We start from the raw sequence: 23,585 nt of genomic DNA on the forward strand, positions 1-23,585 counted from the left end.
TAGCCGTCCACAAATCAGGTTGTACTTGTTCAGAATCATAGTTAGTATTTATTTCTAAGTTAGTATGAATAAGAGTACTAAAGTGACACATATGATTATATTTCATGCACGGATTTAACATAGCACCAACCAAGTAAATAAGGGGAATCGAGAAAAAATATTTTTTAAATTTCGTAAACATGGCGTCAACAGCTTCTTTATAACCTTCTTTATTTTTATATTCTTTGAGCAAACCAGAAATATCGGCTATATATGCCAAAATATTACAAACAGTAGGATAATAAGCACTGAAAAATTCAACCGTAGCTACATAAAATTTTTCTAAAAACTTAACAAGATCATTAATTACAACCAATTAGAATTATGTAGCATGCAATCAGCAGAATCAGCAAATGAACCGCAATGTTGGTTAAAAGCTAGTGTAATAGGAATTCTATATTTATAACAAGTTTCTAAAAATTCATACGTAGAATTTCATCTAGTATCAATTTCCTCAGGCATCAAAATCGGTGTAAGTCCATTTTCTTGACATTTAACTTTAAATTCTCGATCTACGATTATTTCCTTGAATAAAACCAACGGCAAGACGAATTTTTTCAATATAAAGCTCAAAAAAGTCAAGACCATCTTTTACAATTAAATTATATATATGACATGCAAACTTAATATGAAAAATTTCAGGCAAGGGCGGAGATAGCGTAGATTTTATTTTTGTTATAGCAGTCTTGTTGTTAGAAGCATTATCAAAAGCAATACATAAAACTTTATTTTTGATACCATAATATCCGACAATTTTAACAATAGAATCAGCAATAAATTATCCAGTATGTTTACGATCTTCATCATATAAAAAAGCAAGAATACGTTTTTGCATCACGAAATTACTATCCATCCAATGACAAGTAACGGTTAAATAATCATTTTTATTTACAACACGACCAAGATCAGAAGTTAGGGACAATCTATATTGAATATTTTTTAACAATGTTGATAAATAAAAACAATAGTGTGAATGGAGTCTAAAAATATCAGACCGACAAGTAGTTCTAGGAATACCATTAAACATAGGATTATAAATTGCTTTTATATAACGAATAAAGACATCAGAAGAAGGAAAACTAAAAGGCAAACAACCCACAACTACCATTTTAGCTATTTCTTCCCTGTCCCTCATTTTATTATACTTCTTCGCTACGTGACCGGTTGCTGGGTCCATTCTAATTTGCGTTGACCCACCAACATCCCCACCACCTTTTGCAATATTTAACTCTCTTTTATGATCTTCAGCTACATGTCTCATTAACGTACCCGTACCCCCTTGCTTGCCTCCACTTCTATGCTTATATATTTGTTGACAAATATTGCATTGCACCTCAATATCTGATATACGTTCAAAAAATTGCCATGCAATATTAGTTTTTTTACGAGGTTTTGGGGCACTGGGAGGACGGGAAGGGAGATTAACTGATTCAGATCTAACGTTAGCATTTCCTACTGCGGGTGTCTTAGCAATATTTTCATTATCTTCGTCTAAATTAACCGCATCTACTTCATTTTCTTTTTCTATACCTCAATTTTCCTGAGCTTCTACATAATCCATATCGTGAGCACCTACACCTATTTCTTCCTCAAAAGGTGTACCAAGCGGTACGGGAGGCGAAGACATACGGGTATATCTACTACTTGAACTACCTCTAGCGCTAGTAATTCGCTTTCTACTACCACTACCGCTTTCGGGACAAAATTTTTTAACACTTTTAGTAGCGAGGTTTCTTAATTTATCCATAATATAAATTAAATTAAACTAAAAATATTCAAAATACACAAATATAATAAAATTAAATATTAAACAATTAATACAATAAATAAAAATTAAACGTAAGAGATGGAACGACAATACTAAATTTTGGAAGTATCCGAAGATTGCGACTTTAGAAACTTTCGCTCGTACTTTGTAAACGAAAAATTAAAAAATTAAAGTGAACACTTTAAGAAATTAAATATACTGAATATTTGAGAATTGAGAATTGAGATTTGAGAGAGTGAAAAATTGTGTGAAAAATGATTTGAAGTTGTAGGGTATTTATAGATTTTTTTTTGGGATTAAAAAATATTTGTTTAATTTTTTATTTTTTTTTAATAAATGGACTCAAACTAGCTGTTTGGACCCAAAAACGGCTATATAGCCGTTGGGCCAACGGCTAGTTTGGCCCAAAATTCAAAATATCTTTTTTTTTTTTAATTTTTCCAAGCCGGGTCGAGCCGATTAATCGGCGGGCCTGGACCGAACTTGATCCGAACTTGATTAGCCGGACCCATTTTAACAAAATAACCGACCCGAACCTGAAATCCTAAAGCCCTAAGGCTTGTTGGGCCGAGTCAAACCTAACCCGGCCCACTTGACACCCCTAATCTAGCTCCCAGAAGCCTCCATTTTGTTGTTAATCTAGTTCTAGGACATTCAAAATTTAAGAGAAAAAAAGAAGAAGATAAAAGCAATACTAGCCATGTCACAAAATAAAGTGCTGATCAAAAGGTCCACGTAATATAGACAATCCACCATCGTGTGGTTATTATGAATTTGTAATCCAAATAACTTGTGCTATATAAATTCTCACCCAACCTTCCCTATACTAATTTAACAATCAGAGATTTTTTTGAACAGATTGTGATCAATCAGCTGTTTGATTTTCAGAGTTGCCAAAAATTTAAAAAATGGCTAGCTCTGTCTCAACTGTTGTAACTGCCAACAAAGTAGTGGTACTGTATTTTTTCCTCTTCATATTTAAACATATGTCAAGTTGTTTATTATAGTTAAATAATGGAATCTAATTGTCTTTACCTTTGTTTTAGCGTCTAGCTAGGAAACAATATTTTTTCTTGTTTGTTAGTAACATTCCAGCATTAATTCCTCTTTTGGGTTAGTTGTCTGTCTTGTGCAGTCAATTTCTACTGGAAACAAAAGTACAGGTCTACAAGTTAAACTATTGGACTCGTTATTTTATGTACATTAATGTTGGCCATATATCACAGCACTGAAGTGACTATAGACTCACTATAGACAGATCAAGCAAGAAATTGTACACAGGATAGAAATACTGAATTCTTCAAAAGAGAGGATATAGAAATAGAGAGTTAATAAATAAAATCATTTACATTTAAGTTCTTTTTGGTTCATCACATTTATTTAGTTGTCTGCTGGAGGTTCATTCTTCATAAGAATCTTCCTAGATGGTGGTTAAGGAGATGAGTGTTTTTAGCTGTATTCTTTTGTTTGTTGATGGCACTGTTTACATGGTTATTAAAAAAAAATATTGGTCATATATTGTCAAATGAGATGTATAAAAGAAATTCAGTGAAAATAGTACTTTCTTCGTCCATTTTGCTTATCCATTATATTAAAAAATTCAGTTTTATCTTTTCTACTCATTTTACCTCTATTATTAAATATTATTTATCACTCAATGCATTACATTTACTATATTTAAAAGGTGATATAGTAAAACTACACCAATTATTTATTATTTTTTAATATGTATATCAAGTGATCAGTGGATAAGTATTATTAGACGGAGTAATAGTAGTATATTGGCCTCGAGGCTTAGTTCTAGCAACAAGGATATTGAGACTTGTGATTTAGGTCAGGTTCGGGAGGAGCGAATCTAAGGTGGTAGGAGTAGGCTCGAGAGAATCCACTAACTTTTACATTGAGAAGTTTATTAAACAAATAAGATACATTTGTGGGGAACCAAGTAACTAGCGAGAAAATTAGGCGAGGGTGACAAAAAAGTCTCTAAATTAAAAATGGTGATAATTTTAATCAGTTAAAGTTAAAATTTTATTTAAATTGTGATTAAATTAATTGGAGTATAAAGTATAATTTTTAAAAACTTTTAAATTTTTTAAAAAAGTCCTCCAACTCCAAATTTCAAATTTTATAATTTCCCCTTTTTTTTTTAATCTTTCAATCCTTCTTCTTTTATTTTTCTCTCTCTAAATTTCTTTCTCCCCATCTTCTTTCTTATTTTTTTCCCTCTTTCTAGATTTTTCTTTTCTTTCATCTTCTCTTCTTTTTTTCTTTCTCTTTTCATTTCGTTCTTTTTTTTTTTTAAATTTTCATGGACTATTTAAAAAAGAAAAATAAAAAGTTTAAAAAGAAAATTTTTGATTTCTTTTAAAAATAAATGAAGAAATAATACAGCAAATTCAGCAACTATAGAGTTTCTTCAGCAACTACGAGAGTTGTTTCAGCAACTATGATAATTGCTGCAACAACTACTATTCGTTATTGTGTTACAACAATTATCAAAGTTGCTGCAGCAACTATCAAAATTGCTGCAGCAACTTCGGTTGTTGATTGTTGTAGCAACTTCGACTATTGCTGCAGCAACTTCGACTGTTGCTGCAGCAACTTCGATACTTACTTAATTTCTAAAAAAAAAATCTGATTGGAGGAGGAGCCCACGAAAAAGTGATATTTATGGTAAAAATGAATGTGGTGGTGCTGATGGTGATGCCGAATGAGAAGATGACATTTGTTGTGGTGTTGATAGCGATGGTGATGGAGGAGAAAAAAGAAAAATAGGCGATAGTTATGTAGAGGAAGGAAATAACAGTGAATTTGGAAGAGGTAACAATGATAGTGATAATGATAGTGGAGGAAGAGGAGGTGGCGGCGATGACAACAAAATGGGTGTGGAGAAGGAGGAGTGGTGGTGATGATGTAGGGATCTTTGTGTAAATAATAAAACTTGAGGATTTTAAAATTAGTGTCATTAAAACTAATCTTAAAATTGTCACCTCTACTTAATATTTAAAACTTGTGTCACTCTCTTTTAGTTTTGAAAACTTTTTATTACTCTTAATTAATTTGTCATTATTACCAGAGAAAATTAGTAGTAACAAAGCAATATCTTGGTACAGCGGTAGGAATGAAACTTGCTTAAGCTTAGCTACCCTCCTTGATTAGTGTTCAATTCCTCCGGGCACATCGTACATATAATAAAGTTTCTTAGATGATTTTCTAGGTGGTTAAAAAAAAAGATTTAAGAGTAGCATATTGTTAATTTGTCTGGGTATGTGTCATCTTTTTGATAGGAATGTTGAGTTATGTGGAAAACTAGCAAGAAGTTTAATTATTGTTCATGTTTTAAGATTGATACATGCACTTGGCCTTTTATTTCCATCAAATCATACTATGTATCTAGTGCCTCTTACTAAGAAAACTTTATTGGTGCAGTTGAGTTTGAACAACTCTGGTGCTGGAACTTCAGTTCCGAGCACAGCCTTCTTTGGCAAAACCTTGAAGAAGGTGAACACGAAGGGCGCTTCCAGCCCCAAGGTTTCAAACAGGAGCTTCAGGATTACATTTACAGCCCAACAACCAGAAATAGACGAGAAGAAACAGACCGAACAGGACAGATGGAAAGGCCTTGTCTCGGATACGTCTGATGATCAACAGGATATTACCAGGGGAAAGGGTATGGTAGACCCTCTCTTCCAAGCTCCTGTGGGTACTGGTACTCACCATGCTGTCTTGTCATCCTACGAATACATCAGCCAGGGTCTTCGTCAGTAAGTTCTCTCGACTAATTTTTGGAAATTTGAGGTATAAATATAATCAATCCGAAAATATGAATCTAAAATGAAAATGTTGGCGTGATTATTTATTCCAGATACAACTTGGACAATACACTGGAAGGATTCTATATTGCTCCTGCTTTCATGGACAAGCTAGTTGTTCACATCACAAAGAACTTCTTGAAATTGCCCAACATCAAGGTCCGTATTAAAAATTGGCTTAGAAATTCTTCTTGACGGTCTTTTATTGAATACATTGAATGGTTTAAGTCTTATCAAATTTTCTTATAGGTACCACTAATTTTGGGTATCTGGGGAGGCAAAGGTCAAGGAAAGTCCTTCCAGTGTGAGCTAGTCTTCCGTAAAATGGGAATCAAGTGAGTATTATAATTACTTGATCACATAGGATCGATCATTAAGGGAAAGTCGATAAATTTTCAGAACGAAGTTACTAAACTTTATTCGCATCTTGATTATTTGCAGCCCCATCATGATGAGCGCCGGAGAATTGGAAAGTGGAAATGCAGGAGAGCCAGCAAAATTGATTAGGCAAAGGTACCGCGAGGCAGCTGAAATCATCAGGAAAGGAAACATGTGTGTCCTATTCATCAATGATCTCGATGCAGGAGCTGGTAGAATGGGTGGAACTACCCAATACACAGTTAACAACCAGATGGTGAATGCCACCCTCATGAACATTGCTGATAACCCGACGAATGTCCAGCTCCCCGGTATGTACAACAAGCAGGAGAATGCCAGGGTTCCCATTATAGTCACTGGTAATGACTTCTCCACATTGTATGCCCCTCTTATCCGTGATGGCCGTATGGAAAAGTTCTACTGGGCACCAACCAGGGAAGACAGGATTGGTGTATGCAAGGGAATTTTCAGAACTGACAGCGTACCTGATGAACACGTTGTAAGGCTTGTCGACGCCTTCCCTGGACAATCTATTGGTAAGAACACTAAAATTTGTGACAATACAAAAATGACTTTCCAAATGATGATAATGTTGCGGAAGCTGGGTAGATTGCAATTATTGCACAATTACTATCCCAAAATAAAAGCCGCTAAAAATAGTAAAAATAAAAAAAACATTGAATTTACGAGGTTCGGTAAAAATGTTTTACCTATGTCGACCAAATTTTACTCCACTCCAAAGATACAAGTGAAATATTACAAAAGAGAGAATACTCAAAATGCCTTAAAAAGATAAGAAGACAATTGTGAGAGGTGTATTTAAAACTAAAACATTTGGATTTCTTTTTTAGGGAGGAAAGCCCCCCATTTTTCTTTCCCAACCGATATGGAATAATCCCACTTTCAACAAATCTCCACCTTGGGATATCCCACATCTTCAATTTTCTCTCATGACAAATTTCAGTTGTGTCTTCAACTTTTGAACTTCAATGTTCAACAATGTTGATCAAGTCCAAACAATGTCCAAACTTGATCGCAGTCTCCACTTTAGTTAGCATATCAACAGGATTCTCTGTAGTCTTGATTTTCTGCACTGTGACTCCTCCTTCTTCTGTTATTTCTCGTATGAAGTGATACCGAACATTAATGTGCTTCGTTCTTGCATGATAGACTTGGTTTTTCGCCAATTGAATAGCGCTTTGACTATCACAAAATATTGTAATAGTTTCTTGTCTGATACCAAGTTCCTTAAGCAATCCTTGAAGCCAAATTGCATCCTTCACAGGCTCTGTAATAGCCATGTACTCTGCCTCAGTTGTAAACAAAACAACTGTTGACTGTAAAGTAAACTTCCAACTAACTGACGCTTTTGCAAAAGTATACACATAACCAGTAGTTGACCTTCGTTTGTCCAGATCACCTGCATAATCAGAGTCACAATATCCAACTACACACAAATTTTCTTCCTGCTAAAAAACTAACCCAACATCTACAGTATTACGAATATACCGCAAAATCCATTTCACCGCTTGCCAATGTTCTCTTCCTGGATTATGCATATATCTGCTCACAATCCCAACAGCATGTGAAATGTCAGGTCTTGTGCAAACCATTGCATACATCAAGCTACCAATAGCACTTGCACATGGTACCTTTGACATATATTCTCTTTCGACTTCATTCTTCGGCGACATATCAGCACTAAGCTTAAAATGAGGAGCCAATGGAGTGCTAACTGGTTTTGTTTTTTCATCCATACCAAATCGATCTAGCACCCTTTTCAAGTATTCTTTCTGAGATAAACAAAGTTTCTTTGAATGTCTATCCCTTTTTATCTCCATGCCAAGAATCTTCCTTGCATCTCTCAAATCCTTCATCTCAAACTCCTTACTTAGTTGAGCCTTCAGCTTCTCAATTTCTGCCAAATTCTTGGAAGCTATCAACATATCATCAACGTAAAGGAGAAGATATATAAAGGAACCATCCTTAAGCTTCCGTAAATACACACAGTGATCGTATTTGCTTCTCACGTACTTCTGCCGCAACATAAACTTGTCAAATCTTTTGTACCATTGTCTAGGAGACTGTTTCAATCCGTACAATGATTTTTCAAGTTTGCACACCATGTTTTCTTTCCCTGCAACTTTGAATCCTTTCAGGCTGAGTCATGTAGATTTCCTCTTCCAAATCACCATGTAAAAACGCTGTTTTTACATCCATCTGAACTAGTTCCAAATCCAACTGCGCTACCAAAGCCAACATGATTCTAATAGAAGAATGTTTTACAACTGGAGAAAATACTTCATTGTAATCAATTCCTTCCTTCTGAGCATATCCCTTGGCCACCAATCTTACTTTGTAGCGAACATCATTTTGGTCAGGAAATTCTTATTTCTTTGCGTATACCCACTTGCACCCAATGCTTTCTTGCCCTTCGGGAGGTCAGCCAGATTCCACATATTGTTCTGATGAAGGAACTTCATTTCCTCAGTCATTGCAACCTTCCACTTATTTTCTTCACAACTTTGGATAGCTTCTTTATAAGTGGTAGGAGTATTGTCAATTATGATTGAGGTTGCACATGCCATCGTCTCTATGAGACGCATAGGCTTCTTTATTGTTCTTTTGGGTTTTTGGGTTGCTATTGACTCAAGTTACTATTTAGGTTCTTGAGTTGGAACCTGCGTCTCAACTGGCTCTGCTTTCAAATCATCATTTATTTCTTCATCTGCCTTTTGTGGAGAAAAAATAAATTTTTCTTCTAACTCCACCTGCTTTGAAGCACTATCGGTTACTTTTGTATCTTCATCTGCACCATTTTTCATCATCGTGGATTCATCAAAAGTAACGTCTCTGCTGAATATTACTTTTCTTGTCTCAGGACACCATAGGCGATACCCTTTGACTTCGGAAGTAATTCCCATAAGATAGCATTCTTAGCTCTTGGATCCAATTTTGAATCTTTCACATGATAGTATGCAGTTGAGCCAAATACATGTAAAGAATCATAATCCACAACAGGTTTTCCATACCATTTTTCAAATGGTGTCTTCCCACCAATTGCAGCAGATGGTAGACGGTTAATAATGTGGCACGCATATGTTATTGCCTCAGCCCAGAATTCTTTCCCCAAGCCAGCATTGGACAACATACACCGTGCCTTCTTCAACAAAGTACGGTTCATGCGTTCTGCCACTCCATTTTATTGTGGTGTATGTCTGACAGTGAAGTGTCTGACGATGCCATTATCATCACAGACCTTGTTGAAAAGATCATTTTTGTATTCACCTCCATTATCTGTGCGAAGACTCTTGATCTTTCTGTCTGTTTGATTTTCTATCATCGTCTTCCATTTGACAAAAATTCCCAACACTTCATCTTTTGTTTTCATGGTATATACCCATACTCTTCGAGAAAAGTCATCAACAAAGGTTACAAAATAGTGTTTCCCACCTAATGAAGATATTTTGGAAGCACCCCAAATATTTGAATGTACATAATCCAAAATGCCTTCAGTATTATGGATTACTGTACCAAATTTAACCCTTGTTTGCTTTCCCTTCACACAATGTTCACAAAATTCCAAGTTTTCAAATTTAACGCCTTTTAACAATCCTTGATCTGATAGAATTTTTAAGGATTTGCCTCCAGCATGTGCCAAGCGTATATGCCACAGCCTGGTTGCTTCTGCCTCTTTGTCAACACTGGATGTTATTGTTGTTGTCCCAATAATTGTAATGCCATGATAATGGTACAAATTATTATTCTTCCGAATAACCTTCATTACCACAAGTGCACCGGAGTATATCTTCATCAATCTATTTCCTATAACAATTTTAAGCCCTTTTGAATCAAGGGTTCCCACAGAAATAAGATTCTTCTTCAAATCCGGTACATATCGAACATCTGTTAGTATTCTGATCACTCCATCATGGTTCCTCAAACGTATTGAACCAATGCCATATACGGTAAGAGGACTGTTGTCTGTCATGTGGATAACTCTAAATTCTCTTTCTTCAAAATCAATGAACCAGTCCCGATTGGGACACATATGATGGCTACAAGCCGAGTTCATCAGCCATACATCTGATGGTTTTGACGACTCTGCTGTAACCAATGAGAAATCTGAGTCGTCACAATCAGCTACATTTGAATCCATTACAGCCTTCCCTTTGTTAGGTTTGGCCTTATTCTTCAATTTTGGACAATCCTTCTTCCAATGCCCTTTTTCTCGACAAAAGGCACATTCATCTTTGCTAGGTCTGGACTTTGACTTTGATCTTTCCTTCTTTGTTCTAGTTTGATCTTGAGAACGGCCTCTTGTTACTAGTGCTTCTCCTTCTTCGCTCTTCTGTTTCTCTTTCTTTCTTTGTTCATAGTTGTACAAAGCTGAACAAGCTTCTTTCAGAGAAATTTGTTTCCTCCCATGAAGTAGAGTAGTTTCAAGGTGCTTATACTCATAGGGAAGTGACCCCAACAACATCAACGCTAGATCACCATCAATAAAAGTTACATCCATATTTTGCAACTCTGTAACTAATTTATTGAAATTGGTGATATAATCATTTATTGAAATCTGTAACTAAGGACCGAATAGTACCACAAGCAACACGGTTGATGTATTTCCAATCTGCATCTTCAATATTTTCTGGTTTCTCTTCTTCTAAGGCAAGATCTAATCCTTGTTGAAAAAGGACATCTTCAACCTCGCATCTCCACATCCCAAAGTGTCCTGTTCCGTCAAAAATTTCAACTGCAAATTGCACATTTGTCTGAATTCTTGACATAAGCGAAGATACAAACGATGTGTTATTGACACCTGACGTGGACACCTTTGTCATGTCTGAGCTGGATACTTCTTGATTTCTCTCTCCCATTTTGTGCTATAAATACTATTTAATAGCTGGCTCTACACAGACCAAGATAATTCTTTTCTGGTGTGGAAGATCAGACTACGCCGATAATTCTTTTCCGGTGTAGAAAATCAGACTACGCTGCAACCACAGAGCGTACTAAGAAAAAATCTTGACAATACAGACCCAAGAAAATATCCTTTCTGATGTGGAAGATCAGGCTATGCTGCAACCACCGAGCATACTCAGACAAAATCCAAGCTCTTATACCAATTGTTGCGGAAGCAGACCGAGTAGATTGCAATTATTGCACAACTACTACCCCAAAATAAAAGCCGCTAAAAATAGTAAAAGAGAAAAAATAAAAAAACCACTGAATTTACGAGGTTCGATAAAATTGTTTTACCTACGTCCTCGGATACAACTGATCAAATTTTATTCCACTCCAAAGATACAAGTAAAATATACATTCCACTCCAAAGATACAAGTAAAATATACACAACTGACCAAATTTTAACACTGACTAAATTTTATTCCACTCCAAAGATACAAGTAAAATATACATAACTGACCAAATTTTATTCCACTCCAAAGATACAAGTAAAATATTACAAAAGAGAGAATACTCAAAATGCCTTAAAAAAATAAGAAGGCAATTGTGAAAGGTGTATTTAAAATTAAAACATTTGGGTTTCTTTTATATGGAGGAAAGCCCCCATTTTTCTTTCCCAACCATGTGGGATAATCCCACTTTCAACAGATAACTTATGAGTGTATTTGTTCTTGAAACAGATTTCTTTGGTGCTCTGAGGGCAAGAGTATACGATGATGAAGTCAGAAAGTGGATTGAAAGAACTGGACTCGAACAGGTTGGGGAAAGACTATTGAACTCTGTTGAAGGACCTCCAGTATTTGAGCAACCAAAGATGACAATTGAGAAGCTCCTCGAGTACGGAAAGTTGCTTGTTCAAGAGCAGGAGAATGTGAAGAGAGTTCAATTGGCTGACAAGTACCTCAAAGAGGCTGCACTTGGAGATGCAAATGCGGATGCCATCAACACGGGAAATTTCTAATGTTTGCTGAAACCTAAAGACAATGTTTGATATTCATTCCAAATGTTTTATCCATAAGGTTGTAGATGCCAATAGCACTGAGATAATTATTGCGTGGATGCAGGAAACCAAGAGAAGCTCGCAACGAAACCTTGATACACCTTTTACAAATGATGAAGGAACCTATCTCTCTTCAAATTTTCGAAGTACTTTGGTGGCAGTAGTTATAGGATACAAATTGCGTAATCCATGAAATCTGTTCAGTTTCATTTATAAGATCAAACAAAGTTTGAGTTATATTTTTATTTAAAGAACTGAAAATAAAAAATTAATACAAATATCACTAGAAACAAATTATATAAGGTTTATATCAAGTTTAACATGAGTTTTGACAAATCAAAATACAAAGGACCTGCTTCGCCCTTACAAAAGAAAAGAAACAATTCTCAAATTGACAAAAATAAAATAGTCCACACATCAAGCGCACACAATTTGAGTAAATGTCTCTCTATAATCTGTCTTTGTGAAGGCAAAACTGAAGCTGTGCACATCGGTTAAGTCACGCAATTTGTGAAGGCAGAACTGTTTTCAATGTTTTAAGTCACGCACACTTTAAAACGACTTGTCTATGCAATATTAAGTTTAATGACATGAGTTTCAACAAATACAAATTACCAAGGACCTGCTTCGCCCTTACAAAAGAATAGAAACAATTCTCATATTGACAAAAATTAAATAATCTTCACATCAAGCGAGCGCCATTAAGTAAATGCCTCTCTATAATCTCCGTATCTATGAATGCTAAACTAAAGCTCTGCATAGGGGACAATCTTTCTTCATCAACAACCATTGTTTGATGCAACCGACATGATACTCGTGTCCACACTGCAATGACCCTATAACCTTTTCATGCTCAAATTCAGAAAGACATATAGCACAGATTTCTGATGGTTCAACACCAGCAACTACTTCGCGATCGACTTCGTCTGTAGCAGGAGCATAATGAGTACTTATAGTCAAATACTTCAACACGCTGTCATCGCCCTCCTTCTCTTCAAGACAATAGTAATAGTAGCAATTAATGAAGTTCAAACAGCGATACCGCAGAGAGCGAAAAGAAAAGCCTGAAGTTCTCTCCTGATCAGTCATGTTATTTGTATTCACTAACATATTTCCACTAGTCTCGTTCGACTCAGTAGCTACAGAGACATCATCAATTGGACTATGACTGTTTACAACAATTGATGGTAAGACTGTATCCACAGGATTGTTCGATGGAAGAGGAGGTTGATCGGAAACAACGGTTTGATCCTGAAATTGTGGAACAAAGTTCTCATTATGATCAGTTGTTGCATAAGAACCATCAAACAAAAACGATAAATAATCATTTTCTGGATCATTATGAACTCTGGGATGCCGTATAGAAGACTGATAACTAGGGAGTCTTGGAGTGTTACGCGGATAATAGCCTCGTTGTCGTTGTTGATGATGATGTGTGTGATTACGGAAAGAGCGATGATTTTGCCTATAATTGCTCATAGTTTCTCTTTGACCAAGAAACAAAAAACAAATTTAAGTATTGTAATGAGAATATTTGAGCTGCAACAAAGTATAAATAGAGATTTTAGTATTCCCAATTTAATTTGGATTAAGTTTAAGTCGACCTTAATTTCCATTGCGATGTTTTACTAAAAGCTTTTTTATTTGTATTCCTAGATTGGTTAGGTAAATAGGTTTCGGTTAGGGAAGCAATACAAAATTATATCCTTCCTAATATATTAAAAAGTTTTCTTTCTTTCCTTTGAATATTTTTTTGCCGAGCAATCGTTTTTACTTTTTTATTTTGCTAACATCTGGCATTTCTCAACAAAAAAAGTTCTCTCTTTCCTTTGAATAATTTTTTTGCCGAGCAATGGTTTTTTACTTTTTTTATTTTGCTAACATCTGGCATTTCTCAAATAATATTTGTAAAATAAAAGATATCACCTATTGTTTGCACTCCTCCTAAGAAAAATATTAACTACATTTTAAATTGCTTAAATTAGTCTTCTCCATTTAATACTTATCTATTTTACATTATATATTGATATTTCTTCATATTTATGACTAAAAATAAAAATTAAAAAAATAAATAACTATGCATTGACATTGTGAAAATGACAAGTAGAGTATTAATGAAAAGGACAACTAACGAGGAATGAAGGGAGCATTAATTAGATCTCAACCATTAATATTCAACTCTTTTTGTGTGTTTTTAATCCACACAACATAGATATACATAGCCAATAAATACATGACATGTATTTGCACAAAAAAATAAATAAATATTCCATTCCATTTTAGTTGATCATCGTATTAAAAATAAATATTCCATATTAGTTGATCACTTACTAAGTCAGGATAGAATTAATTATTTTTTTCTCATTTTACCTCTACAATTAATAATATACATTAAACGTGAACAATTATAATTCCAATGTCCATCGTATGCTTAGTGAATAACATTATTATGGGTAAAGGGTAAAATAGTAAAATTAATCATTTAATTTATAATTTATTAATTATCATGTAAAATGAAATGTGCGCCCAACTAAAATAGGACAAGGGAGTATGTATTTGCACATGACTTTTAATACACTAATTACTCCCTCCGTTCGCTTTTACTTGTCCCTATTTTTCTAACTTGATTTTCATTATTATTTGTTATTTTTGACAAATCAAGAAAAGACAATTTTCTTTTTCGTATTACATCCTTAACATTAATTTTTTTTTTCATTTCAAGACACACTAGTAAACATCATTTAAGATGGGTACGATGTAAAATAGTCATGTCTATAATTATTTTTCTTAATAAATGTGCCAAGTCAAAATATGACAAATAAAAGCCAACATAGGGAATAATTAATATGCGCTCTAACTTTATTTAAATCACATAGATACGATAAATTTATAAGATTTGATATAAATGCTCGGTACAAATAAGGGAGTATTTACTTGGAGAATATCGTTATTTAATTCACGAAGGATAATTTACTCAAAATCCTTGTCTAGGTCATAAATTAACTTTAATACTCCATCATTTATAATTGTTGGTGGAGGTAGCAATGATGATGATGATAATTGTTGGTGGAGGTAGCAATGATGATGATGATGATGATGATGATGATGATGATGATGATGATAGCTGTTGTTGGTATCAAAGCCATGACATATTTGTATACGTAGTTGTTATATATATGTTCAACACTTCTTTCATCATGAATATCATGAGAAAACATAATATTGTTAAAAACAGTACAAAGAAGGAATATGATATGCCTCAATAATTGGATCTGCTTAATAAGTGGACGGTCCCAGATTAAACCCAGGGTAATGTACCAAATGGGTACTCTTGAAAAATTGGGTCTTAAACAAATTGTTAAGGCCACTGAGGAAACCCTCACTGTTGACAGCGATCATGTTACTTTCAGGTTATTATCTGAAAATGATTTAGCTCCATATAAAGAATCTTATAGATTCATGCATATTGGGTTAATCCAAGTCGCTTTTAAGCCAATAACCCTAAGAGGACTACCAGAAAGCTTTATAGCAGCTTTAAGAGATGGTAGAAATCAAGATTGGAAAAAGTCTCTCATAGGGATTGTCCAAACAAGCTTGACCTATAGCCCTATTTATTTTAATGCTTATCCTAATTTGATAATTTCGCTTAATGATGAGAATTCATTGAATGCTTTGATTTTGAGCATTAAATTGCATGGTTATAATTACATGCCCGATACTGAGGTTATATGTATTAGTTATAGAATTTACTATAAACCTCTTTATACTTTGAATCCTATGTGTAAAATGATGAATTTCAAGAGTGAAACTATTCTGAGGAAAATCAACTTTGCTAGGTCTAAAGTTGTTACTAGACGACCTATTATATGAGATGAAATTGACTTCTCGAAAGAATGGATTCTTGAGGATGCAGCTCCTCCTCAGAATAATCTCAATAGTAAGATAACGAAGGTAGAACAAATCGCTGATGGTACTGTTAAGATAAGATTTTCTGATTCTTTACCTCTAATAAATAGAGCTAATGATTTGCATATCACATCTGCATCGAGATTAACAAGATTAACATCACCTTATATATCTCCTATTGATTATATTGTTAATTTTTCATCTAGAGTTTCTACTTTTCAAATTAGAGAAAGTTCTAAAATGAATAATATCAGAATAGATAGCGATAATATTGCTAGTGCTATTTCTAATTTGGATCCAAAAAAATTCGAAATAAATTTTCCCACAGATTTAAAATGAATCAAGATAAAATTAATTTTAGTCTGGGATCTCCAGCAAGGAAAAAGACCTCAAATGAGTTCTTTAAACTACGATGGAAACTTTTCAAAAGATGATTTTTTCAAAGTTTTAATAAAGAAGAAAAAATTACTTTTTAGGAAGAATTTTATAAAGATCTTTTTGCTCATAACATAATGATTGCATTTGTCCCTTGATTTATGGTCAAATATGTGGATAATTATATTTTCATGCTTGCTAGGAATTTTAAATTGACTAATGGTGATATCATCATATCAGTCTTCCCTCCCCAATAATTTTTTCAATTAGAAAAAGGTAATAAAATATTTTATTTTACTGCTTCTGTTAAACTGATTGAGACTGATTCTGCTTTTGTTACTACTCAGCATGTTAATATGATGTTAAAACAGCATAATTATGCTAATATATATGTGAGCATTCTAGGAGAATAAATTATTTCTCTGCATGATAGAATGGATAATATTCTTTCTGTGATAAAGAAGATAGAGCTTAGTAATACTAAGCAAAAAAATAAGGACAAAGTTATTACTGCTACCTCTAGTATTCAGTCTCCACCTGAAATTAGAGATTTTAAGTTAAGTAATGATTTAAAAAATATAGAAAAATTATTGAAAGAAAAATTCAGTGGATTACGGATTAATCCTATTCATGGAGACAATATCGCAAAGGACAATAATGGTCCTACTGAGGTTAATAAGCTCTCAGAAAAATTTGCAAGAAAACCGACTTAGAAGATGTTTTATTATCAAAGGCCTACTCCTCAAGATGTTCTGTTTGAAGAACAAGGATTGTATGTTCCTAACAGTTTTAGAGGGGATGAAATCTATGAATGAAATGTAGATGGTCTAAGTTATAGACAGATCTCTACAATGGTACATAGAATATTGATGTACTGTACAATCTGCAAGGCCAATCCTAAGAACAATGATAAGGCTATTGCTAAAATGATTACTACAAGTTTTACTGGACAGCTTAAAGGCTGGTGGGATAATTATCTCACATCAGGTCATAAAACCAAAATTATAGGGGCAGTAAAGACAGAGAATGGTTAGGAGGCCTTAAATACTGTCTATACTTTGGTTATTAGTATTATTGAGCATTTTTCAGAGAGATGGACGGATAATAGTGAAAGTATCATAACTTTGCTCCAAATTTGAGGTGCAAGACTCAAACGTCTTTTAGGTGGTATAAAGATATTTTCTTATCAAGAGTCATGAAACTACCAGAGAGTAATAACTCTTATTGAAAGTCTAAATTAATAGATAATTTTTTCATGTTATTTGCTGAAAAAGTTAGAAAAATCCTGAGAGGACCTAACCTGAGTATTAACTATGATGAGTACATATATGAGAGCTTGATAAATGTTTGTACTCAAGAAGGTTTAGCTTTGTGTAATGAGATTAATCTAAACCAACATGCTAAGAAGTATCATTTTAATGAGAGACAACAATTAGGAGAATTCTGTGAGCAATTCGCCATAAACATTCCCAAAACTTCTAAGGAGCCTTATAGGCACAAGAAGAAAAAATTCTTTAAAGATAGAAAGGGTGAGAGAATTGAGAGAAAATATAAGATAAAAAAGGATTATAAATTCAAAAAAGATTATAGAAAAGCCAAGAAGACTAATGCTTGCTAAAAATGTGGCAGAGTTGGTCACTTTGCAAAAGATTGCAAAGTAAAAGAAAAGATTAAGAGTCTTATCTTAGATGAAGAAGTTAAATACTCTTTATACAAAATATTGCTTAATTCCTTTCCTAAAAATTCTAGTCCGGATCATAGTGATAATGAGGAAAAATATTAGTCCACAGATGGAGATTTACGAGTCCTTCAATATGAAAATTATATGTCTCCAGAAGATGAATGTTTTCCCTGCCAACAAGGACAGTCTTGTACTAACAATAAAGAAGAAGATGTTTTTTATAACATCTACTCTCAATTTCAAGATTTGGAAATAAATATTTTAAAAGAAGATAAATTAGCAGCTCTGATGAAAATGCTAAAAAACATAAACCAAGAGGATAACCAACTATCTACCAGTTATTCTCACAAAGAGGAGAAAATTTCTTGTATTCCCTTTCAAAAGAAACCTTATACCATGACAGAAGTTCATAAACTTCTAAAGGAAAGACAAAAGGTTGTCAATGTCCCTGCAACAATCCAAGACCTTTAGAATGAGATTGATAATCTCAAAAAGAAAATATCCTTTCTTAAGAATCACAATTTGGCTTTAGACAAATGGGTTTCTGCCTTAGAAAACCCAACTGTGGCACCTACTATAGTAAGCCCTACTCTTTCTTTGCCTGAGAAAGATTTCCTCTAAACTTTGGAAGCTGTTACCCAATAATATTTTTATGCTAAGATAACTCTTTTAATCGATTAAAATTATAAAAGAGAGTTTACAACTTTCATTGACAGTGGGGCAGGCTGTAATTGCATTCGAGAAGGATTGATACCTTCAAAATATTTTGTAAAAATCACTCATGTTGTAAGAAATGCTAGTGGTCATAAGATGAGGATAGAATATTAAAATCCCCAAATCATATGTTTGTCAGAATAAATTATGCATGCCAGAAACTTTCGTTTTAATAAAAGATATCAGTGATGAAATTATTCTAGAAAAATCTTGATTTGTGCATATATATTCCATAATTTGGTGGAATGAGAATGGTGTGATTGACACTTTTGAAATAAATAAATTAAGTTTGAATGGTGTGAACCACCCCATACAAGGTATATAAACCTAATAAAGAAAAAATACTTTTCAAAACTAAACAAATTGATTTCCTGAAAAATGAAATTTGCAGTTTAACTATTGATCAAACTCTTCAAAATTCTAAACTGATTGAAAAAATTGAATTGTTAAAAAATTAATTTTCAATAGAAATATGTGGAAACCATCCAAATGCTTTATGACAAAGGAAAAATCTTGTGGTTAATCTTCTATATGAAGAAACTTTTCAAGAGGCTAATGTCCCTACTAAGGCAAGACCTTGCCAAATGAATTCTAAATACTTAGAATTGTGTAAAAAAATTGATTCTCTTTTGCATGAAAGTCTTACACGACCTTCAAAATCTCTATGGTCATGCATGACCTTCTATGTTAATAAACATGCTGACCAGGAAAGAGGAGTTTCGAGGTTGGTTATAAATTATAAACCTCTCAACAAAGTCCTCAGATGGATCAGGTATCTAATTTCTAATAAAAAAGATTTATTAGACAGATTATATGATGCTCTAATATTTTCTTAATTTGATTTGAAATCAGGTTACTAGAAAATCCAGATATTTGAAGCAGATAAATATAAAACTTCTTTTAATGTTTTAATAGGATAATTTGAATGGAATGTCATGCCATTTGGACTGAATAATGCTCCTTCAGAACTCCAGAACATCATGAATGAAATATTCATGCCCCATAGCAATTTTATAATTGTCTATATTGATGATATATTGGTGTTCTCCAAAAATATCGAGACACATTTTAAATATCTGAATCTTTTCAAAAAGATCATTATACAAAATGGCTTAGTAATATCAAAGCCAAAAATATTTCTTATTCAGACAAATGTAAGATTCCTCGGTCATAATATTGACCTAGGGAAATCATTCCTATTAATAGAAGTATTGAATTTGCTTCTAAATTCACAGATATTATAACAGATAAAATCCAATTGAAAAAGTTTTTGAATAGTCTGAATTATATCTCTCATTTTATAAAGGATTTGACAAAATACACAACTATCTTGTATGATAGAGAAAAGAAAAATCCAAATGCATGGACAGAGAGTCATACTCCCACAGTAAAAAATATTAAAGCAAAGGTTAACAACCTACCATGCCTTACTTTGGCAAATCCCAATTGAAAAAAAATTATTGAGACTGATGCCTCTGATATTGGTTATGGTGAAATTTTGAAGCAATATTCCCCACAAAATAAGCAAGCCTATATTATTCAATTTTATTCTGAAAAATGAAATGCCAGCCAAAAAAATTATGCAACTGTGACTAAGAAAATCCTTGCTATAGTCAAATGTGTTTTAAAATTTCAAGGCGATCTTAACCTTACCAACTGAATAGTTCTCCATGTAGAATTGTGTATTTTCTTTTCCACAAGAACCAATTTTCTTGTTTTGATTTTCAGAATAGTAAATTATTATTTGCCTTAATGCACATTTCTATTAGCTTGGCTTGAAAATTTTGAGAAAGAATTATAAACAAGTAAGTCTAAGTTATCAAAGGCTAGGTTGGGAATGTAGTCATCCAAGTTATTTTCCTCTATGTGAATATGTTAAATCTGAATACAGTATATCTGTAAGAGTCCTTTTATGTCTTCTGTGATCACGACAATATTCTTAGCTCCCTCATGTATCTCTTCCCATGTGTGTAAACTAGATCACCTTTAGAATTTTTCAGACAAAAGTCATAAGTACTTCTTTTGGACAGCCTTTAAATGCACCATTTATATTGCTTTTTAGCCTTTTTTCTAGGGTCTCCAATAGACTAAAAGATAATATAGCTTTGGTTTATGATTTTTTGGGGTAAACTATTATGTTTGACCTGTTTGTTGGCAAATCCTGTAGATTAGGATGGACAATTTCCCTAATTTTTAAAATTCAAAATTGACCTTGAATGCCAAACACTTGCATGATGTTGTCCTACTTAATAGAGAGAGGACCGGTTACATAACAACGGACTATTATCCCAAAAAAAATAACCGACAAAGATTTTTGATTATTAATGTACATAAGGTACAAGTCTAATATTAATTCAGGATATTATGATTGTTATTATTATTATTGTTGTTATTGTTAATATTATTGTTATTCTTATTGTTATTGTTATTATTATTGTTATTGTTATTGTTATTGTTATTGTTATTATTATTGTTATTGTCCGAATCGGTTCAATGATATTCCAGAAACATTTACAAGCAAAGCGTAAGCCCACATTCATAGCTTTAATTCAAAACGGATCTAAAACACAACCTTTAATGCCTTCCGGGCTTATAAGCCTTTCAAATGAACCTCCTGCATGGAGCCTGAATAAGAACTACTACTGCAGGTCTATGTATTGCGACCTTAATATTATTGGATAATTTGATTCTTATTTGAATAACATATGCCATATCATACTAGTAACGTAGTCAACCTTAGTTCAACACTAAGTATTTAGCCTATCATTAGGCTATGATAAAAAAAAAAATTAAAATTTAAAATTACAAAAATTTAAATACCTTTATAATGGATGGTTGTGCTTCGAACCAAAACTTTATTGCAAATCAAGAAAAATATTACAAGAGAGTAGTAGAGAGAGTAGGGGTTCTAAAACTTGTCCCTCAAAATAAAATTGGGCTTCCTTATATAATGGATGCTCCAAGAAAACAACAAAAGAAAATTGTTGGCTTTTACTGTTTACATTGGCCTTTACTATTTATATATGACCTTTACTTTTATAAAAGTTAGTGGCCTTTATTGTGTGCTTTATAAAAGCTATCTGCGATCAAGCTGTGTCCCCCAATAATGCTATTAGCAGTGGGGTATTTAATTATTTCATTTTTTTCCTTTGCCTTTTGCAGATGTGGAAGATTCTTCTAGTGTATTCTAGAACTGCTTCAAGTATTCATCCAGATCTAGTTCTTCATCACTCTGTATGCTTTGGGATTCCCCAGCTAAGCAATCTCCTTCATTTTTCGTAGTGTGACCTGCGAATGATATGGACATATCTGAATGACATCCTTGATCGATATTCCTCATTAGATCTCGCTTGATTTCTCTCATATATGAAGCAAATATCTCTAATTTAGACATTATTCCTTTCTTCATTTGAAGTTTACGAGCAATATTTTTGAACGGACTGTGTTCCTCTTGTTCATATAATGGAGCCATCTCTTTTTGCTGTTTATATTGAGTAACAGTTGTTTTTATTTTTTCAATTAATTGATGGCTATGGACATTTCTATTCCCAGTTTATTGATTTAACTTACTCCAGAATTTAGTATAATAAATTCTCATTAAACATGGGAGATTATTGAAGTTTGATTTTGCCTCTATGGACCATTTCAAGATCCAAGGAATATAGAATTTGATGAAGAAATACATTATCGATATTCCTTCAAAATAGATATTCTCTTTTTGCATTTTGAGAAGTATTGATGATACTTCTATCCAGTCATTATAAAGACTTTTGAAAGGTTTAGGCAAAATTTTTGTCGAAGGGCTATACACGATCCACCATTGAGCAACCAATTTGGTATGCATTATTTATAGACATTTTTACAAACTTTGATAAACCACGGGAAAATCATGACACCATTATGAAGATGCTTAAATTGAGATTCAATTGGACCTTTGGCATCAACAACTAGCCTATGTTGATAGCCTCTTTAGAAGGTTACAATGTTTTTCTATTTTATAGACTCACATATTAATATTCTATACATAGATATGTTATGTATAAAGATATTCAATTTATGATCTAATAAAATAATAAAGTTTTTGGGTTATCAATATGAGTTTAATTAAAATTATTGAAAATTAATTAACCTTTCTTAAAATTTGATGGAAACTTATAAAAAAGGTACATTTTCTGAAAAGACAGTTTTCCAGAAAATGCACCCTTTTAATTGAAAATACATTTAGACAATTATATAAGGATTGGTCCCTAAGTCAGATATAACATTTCTCTTTTTTTCTACACCATCTCTAAGAAGAAATAAATTGAGAGAAATATCAGGACTTGAAAGATCAAGTTTTCCTTCATCCAAGTCTTGCTGTAAAACGAGGTTAGTGTTTTTACATTTTTATATAATTTTATCACTTATCACAACTAAAAAATGATTTGCAAGAAAATGTTATGCAAGAATACGTAAATTATTTTCTGTAAGGGACCAAAAACTATAACAAACGATAGATTTTATTTGCTATCATGCCTAATGAATTAACAAGACATTGCTCTTGATACCACTTGTAAGAAGACTTTTAATAAATTCACCCAAGATCGTCCAGTTAGATCATTAGGCGAGTTTTCAATATTTTTTTTAAGGATCTAATTCAGAGTTTTGATGCCTGTTTTTGCATTTTTATTTTTAAACGAAGAATATTTATTCTCTTTTAAAGAGATTTATTTTGGTACTTGATTGACATTCATAGTCTTTAAAAATATTTGTTGAATTGTCGTTCGTTTAAAAATTTTCCAGATCAATTTCAAATATCCAAACAGTACATTCTTATGTCTTTTCTTAAAAATAACTTTTAGTATTTGAAAGAGGATTCATTATTAATGTTGTTTTGGCATGAAGTTGTTTCACTTGTTATAATTTGTCAAATCATGAAATATTAATTTAGTGAAATATTATTA

General features: G+C 33.0%; 2 protein-coding genes across 3 annotated transcripts; one reads left to right on the forward strand and one right to left on the reverse strand.

The window, feature by feature from the left end:
* The first annotated feature begins 2,443 nt into the window (after positions 1–2,443).
* LOC107843465 (ribulose bisphosphate carboxylase/oxygenase activase 1, chloroplastic) lies at positions 2,444–12,212 on the forward strand. 2 transcript variants are annotated; one of them, XM_016687773.2, is made up of 7 exons: positions 2,605–2,760; positions 5,240–5,574; positions 5,676–5,781; positions 5,872–5,957; positions 6,064–6,536; positions 11,647–11,951; positions 12,031–12,212. In XM_016687773.2, the coding sequence occupies exons 1-6, from the start codon at positions 2,716–2,718 to the stop codon at positions 11,925–11,927; spliced, it is 1,326 nt and encodes a 441-aa protein (XP_016543259.1). In that variant the 5' UTR covers positions 2,605–2,715; the 3' UTR covers positions 11,928–11,951; positions 12,031–12,212. The 2 variants fall into 2 exon arrangements, with proteins under 2 accessions (XP_016543258.1, XP_016543259.1); XM_016687772.2 differs by having other exon boundaries at positions 2,444–2,760; positions 11,647–12,212.
* A 495-nt stretch (positions 12,213–12,707) lies between these two features.
* On the reverse strand, positions 12,708–13,445 carry LOC107844504 (E3 ubiquitin-protein ligase MPSR1-like). Its single transcript, XM_016688904.1, has one exon. The coding sequence runs from the start codon at positions 13,443–13,445 to the stop codon at positions 12,708–12,710; it is 738 nt and encodes a 245-aa protein (XP_016544390.1).
* Between the last annotated feature and the right edge of the window lie 10,140 nt (positions 13,446–23,585).

Source organism: Capsicum annuum, chromosome 10 (genome assembly GCF_002878395.1).
Source record: "Capsicum annuum cultivar UCD-10X-F1 chromosome 10, UCD10Xv1.1, whole genome shotgun sequence".
NCBI lineage: Eukaryota > Viridiplantae > Streptophyta > Magnoliopsida > Solanales > Solanaceae > Capsicum > Capsicum annuum.